General features: G+C 46.2%; 1 protein-coding gene across 1 annotated transcript in view; it reads right to left on the bottom strand.

The window, feature by feature from the left end:
• NDFIP1 (Nedd4 family interacting protein 1) overlaps window positions 1–210 on the bottom strand; it is a 51,208-nt gene extending 50,998 nt beyond the window's left edge. Inside the window, exon 1 of the mRNA XM_021717290.1 lies at window positions 16–210. Coding sequence (XP_021572965.1) covers window positions 16–210 — 195 coding nt within the window. The remainder of the gene's footprint in view (window positions 1–15) is intronic.
• Window positions 211–5,108: the final 4,898 nt, after the last annotated feature.

The raw sequence follows: 5,108 nt of genomic DNA, 5'->3' as shown, positions 1-5,108 counted from the left end.
CCTGTGCTGCCCCACGTGTTCTCCCCACCCCGGGCGCCGCGCGCAACTCGGGGCCACGGCCCGTGACGCAGGTCGTCGGCCCCAGGGAGCCTGAGCCTTCGCAGCAGACTGATCCCGGTGTCCGGCGGCAGAACTGCGGTTCCCGTCCACTCCTTGTCTGCCGTGCCCACAGGTCGGGTCAGCCAGCGACAAGGAGGGGTCAGCTCCCATCCCTCGCCGTGACGTGAGAAGGGTATGAAATTCAGATTTCGGTGTCCGTAGGCAAAATTCTGCAGGAACACAGCCGCACCCATTTGGGGAGCATGCTTGCCAACCCTAGGATCCTTGCTCTCTGGCGCTCTGAAAACGTTTGCTGGCCGGGCGCGACGGCTCACACGTGTAATCCCAGCCCTCTGGGAGGCGAGGGCGAGAGGATTGCCCAAGCCCAGGGGTTCCAGACCGGCCTGGGCAACTTGACGAGATCTCCTCTCGACAATAAATCAAGAAAGATTAGCCGGGCCTGTGGTTCCAGCTCCTCGGATGGCTGAGGCGGAAGGATCGCCTGAGCCTAGCAGGTCGAGGCTGCGGTGGCCTGGGCCAAGTGTGAGACTCCGACTCCAAAAAAAGAAAAAGAAAAGAAAGAAAGAAAAGACAACGTCTGCTGACCCTAAATCCTTAAGACGCCTTAGCTCTCAAATGCTTCTTCTAGATGATTAGAACAGCATCCTTATGTCTGTATCATCCTTTAGTATTTTAACAGCCTCATCTGCAGGTACAGAAACCATGATTTCTGAAACAAAACTCTCTGAGGAGATGACATGAAAGTCGTCAAAACTTAAAAGATGTAGCCATGCTAAGAGCTTTCCAGGCAGCAGGAACATGTGCAAAGGCAGTGACGAGAGAGATTGCTTTGTGGAAGAACAGAAAGGCTGGCATGGCTGCTGTACAAAAGGTACAATCATCAGTGTTTCATGGAGGAGGAACGCCCAAAGACATTAAATATCTCACCCAATGGCACAGAGCTGTTAAGGGGTAAAGCTGGAAAGCAAGCTCATTAAGCCAGCTTTATAAACCATTATCATGCAGCTAAATTGTAAGTATTTATCTCATTATAAGTATTTGTCTTTTGAATTTTTTGATGGTGTCTCTCAGCATCTAGCACAATATAGCTATAAAGCAGGCATGCAAGGTTTGTTTCTTTCTATCATACCCAGCCATCTGCAACTGCTTCTACCCACATGTCCAACAGAGAAGAAAAAGTCCTCCATCTTTGAAGCTTGCTGCAATTCCCATTTCTTCTCCAGTGCCTTTCTCCAAGTCAATAGGGTAGAGTTGGTCATTAACATAATTATTTCCTTAGCTTCTAATTTTGACATTTATTAACTATATTTTTTAAAGATAGCTGTGTTTTGAAACCTCCCCCCAAGATTTTATTTCAGAGCAAATTGTGATCAATAAAAATGCTAAAAAATTTACCATCCTCGTTTTTGAGTTCTCTCTCAGTATTCAGACTTCTGCATATCTGTCGCTACTTCCCAGTGGTAGCCTCACGTAACGCTGGACGAGTGAACAAATCTAGCAGCATGTCAAGCTGAGAGGCTGCTTACTCTCAGAGAGGCTCCTTCTGCTGCCCTCAGTTTTTGTTTTCAATCCAGAAAAACAACCTTTAAATCTAATAAGGTGCAGTGAACAATGTAATGTCCTGCCACATGGTCTTATATAAAGGGGAGAAAAAGTCGAATTTGAAATTTTAAAAAAATCTCAGCAGTGGAAAGTAGAAAGCCACACTTCTTTGTCCAGATTGTCTAAACTTGCGTGTAAGAAACAAAAAAATAGAGGCCCGGCGCAGTGGCTCATGCCTATAATCCCAGCACTTTGGGAGGCCAAGGTGAGAGGATTTGCCTGAGCCCATGAACCCCAGCCTGGACAACTTGGCAAGACCTCATCTCTACAATAAATCGAAAAATTAGGCGGGCATGGTGGCGCACGCCTGTAGTTCCTATTACTTGGAAGGCCGAAGTGGAAGGATCACCTGAGCCCAGCAGATTGTGGCTGTGGTGGCCATGAATGTTCCGCTGCACTCCAGCCTGGGAAACAAAGTGAGACTCCAACTCAAAAAAAAAAAAAGAAAGAAACAATGAAAAAGAATATGTTGGTCTGCCACATATAGCTATTAGAGGAGGAACTGCCATCTCTGCACGTCTGCAGTGCCGTGGTTGATGGAAAAGAAGTTGCCATCCTCCTAGCTACTTCTTTCTAAATTATTTTGTCCCTCAATATCTGTATACTCCCCGCAAGTGGACACACATATTTATCATAAGACAATTAATGGGCTGTTTACAGAAATATTTTCCATCAAAAGAAAAAGAAAGTGGATCTTCAATTTCCAGTGTCCTTTTTCTACTCCTTTTCTGATGTCCTCAATCAAAATGTCTTGTAGTGACAGTAAGGGCTTGATCTTTTTTTTTAGTTCCCCAAAGCCTTTAATAAATAAATAATTCTAGCCAGGTGTGGTGGCTCATGCCTGTAATCCCAGCACTTTGGGAGGCTGAGGCAAGAGGATTGCCTGCGCCCACCGGTTCAAGACCAGTCAAAGCAACATGGCGAGACGTCATCTTTCCAATAAACCAAAAAATTAGCTGGGCGTGGTGGCACGCCCCTGTAATCCCAGCTACTTGGAAGACGGAGGTGGAAGGATCACCTGAGTCCAGCACGTCGAGTCTGTGGTGGCCATGAGCATGCCACTGCACTCCAGCCTGAGTGGCAAAGTGAGACTCCAACTCCAAAAAATAATAATAAATAAATAATGCTTTGCCTTGATTCATGGGTGGATACATCGGAGAATTAAGAAATTGAGTCACCACTATTTAAGGCCTCCAGTTGGCAAAGAAAGTGTACAATGAAGGAGAAAGCTAAATTTCTGGCTCCCAAATCCATGATCTATGGCTGGTGCAAGCCAAGCAGGCAGAGAAGATCATCCAAGACAGTAAAAATTGGGCTCTTTGGCTTCATCTCAAGATGTCAAGAGAGTTTCCACAGAAAAAGTTACTAATTTCAGATTGCTGTACTTAGAAACTTATTTCCTCACAGAATAACAGTAATACCTTCCATGTGCTGTATTTTTTTTAATGTGAATTGCTGACTCTGAATCATCCATCCTGAGACAGGAGGGAACATGGGCAAGTATGAGCACAGCTCTTGTTGGTATCCCTTCTCTTCCCACACCCAATGCAGAGAAAAAGCTCCAGGATCAAAGTGGTCTGCTATCTCTCACATTCTTGTGAGGCCTAGGAGTGCTGAGCTCAGTGAGTAACCAAAAAGGGTTTATTAAGTTTGTTTAAAGCCTCCTTAGTGTAATATCTCATTTGAGACCTTGAACTTCTCCAGCTAATCTTTACAGGGCTCCAACTAAACCAGAAAGTTCCATTTCTACTGACTTACGATGTCTATTTATTCCTGCTACATTACCATGAGTTTCGTTAAGGGCAAAAAAGTAATACCTTCCTGTTACTAATCCAAAAATTATCCACTGACAATTACTACTGTTGTAGAGTACTTCCAGGATCTTGGACCCTATCATTTATATCAGTTGCTTAATTCTCATAACAAGCCCATTCTGCAGATGAAGAGATTCAGGAAATTTACATCACTTGCTCAGTGGTGAAACCAAAATGCAAACTCAAATTTGACCACAAGGTGTGTGTGCTGCTCTATTCATGGAAGTAAATGCTTGACCTAGAAGGACTAGTCCTAATCTTTGGGATCTTCGTGATGAAATAAAGAAGATAGTAAGCCTGAGCCCGCGGGTTCGTGATCCGCCTGAGCAGGCGAGCCCTCATCTCTACAATAAAATCAAAAAATTAGCCGGGCGTGGTAGCACACGCCTGTAATTCCAGCTACTCAGAAGGCTGAGGTGGAAGGATTGCCAGAGCCCAGCAGGTCGAGGCTGCGGTGGCCGGGAGTGGCCACTGCACTCCAGTCTGGGCGACAGAGTGAGACTCCAACTCAAAAAAAAAAAAAAAAGACTAGTAAGCATAAATTCAAAACATTGTTGGCCAGACACCTTGACTCACACCTGTAATCTCGGCACTTTGAAAGACCGAGGCGAGAAGATCGCTTGAGCCCAGGAGTTAGAAACCAGCCTAGGCAACATAGCAAGACTCCATCTCAATAATAAAAAGTAAAAAAAAATTAGTCGGGTGTGGTAGCATGTGCCTGTAGTTTCACCTACTTGGGAGACTGAGGTGGAAGGATTGTCTAAGTTCGGGAGGTTGAGACTGCAGTGACCTGTGATCATGCCACTTGCACTCCAACCTGGGCAACAGAATGAGATCCTGATCCCCTTCCAAAAAAATACCTTTTTTTTTGCGTAGGCGTCTCTGTTGCCCAGGCTGGAGTGCCGTGGAGTACAGTGGCTACTGCAGCCTTGGCATGCTGGGCTCAGGCGATCCTTCCACCTCAGTCTTCCAAGTAGCTGGAACTACAAAGACGTACCACCACTCTGGCTAATTTTTTGATTTATTGTAGAGATGAGATCTTGCTAAGTTACCCAGGCTGGTTTTGAACCCCTGAACTCAGGCAATCCTCTCGCCTCTTCCTCCCAAAGTGCTGGGATTACAGGCATGCGCCACCACCCTACCAACACTGTTAAAATAGTATAAAAATTACAGCTGGGTGTGGTGATGCATGCCTGTAATCCCAGCACTTTGGAAGGCTAAGGTAGGAGGAGGATTACTTGAGGTAAAGAGTTCAAAATCAGCCTGGGTGACATAGAAAAAAATTCTCTCTCTCGCTCTTTTTTTTTTTTTTCTGCAAAAAGCTTTATTTCCATTTGGTCCAGGGCTTGGAAGAGGGTGGCAGGGTGAAAAAGCTGCCAGTGACTGGTGGGAGAGGCTCAGGCAGAAGCCCTGATACCTTGCGAGGATCCCCTCAGAGATCACTGGGCTCCTAGTGGTGCTTGAGAGAGCCTTTGAAAGAGATACTTGGCCGGGCTCGGTGGCTCAGCCTGTAATCCCAGCACTTTTTTTTTTGACTTGGAGTCTCACTCTGGTGCCCAGACTGGAGTGCAGTGGCCGCTCCCGGCCACCGCAGCCTCGACCTGCTGGGCTCCGGTGATCCTTCCGCCTCAG

This window comes from Carlito syrichta, unplaced genomic scaffold (assembly GCF_000164805.1).
Source record: "Carlito syrichta isolate Samal-C Ts95f unplaced genomic scaffold, Tarsius_syrichta-2.0.1 Scaffold309624, whole genome shotgun sequence".
Classification (NCBI taxonomy): domain Eukaryota; kingdom Metazoa; phylum Chordata; class Mammalia; order Primates; family Tarsiidae; genus Carlito; species Carlito syrichta.
The sequence above is the reverse complement of the archived record's forward strand: the minus strand, read 5'-3'. Positions and strand labels throughout refer to the sequence as shown.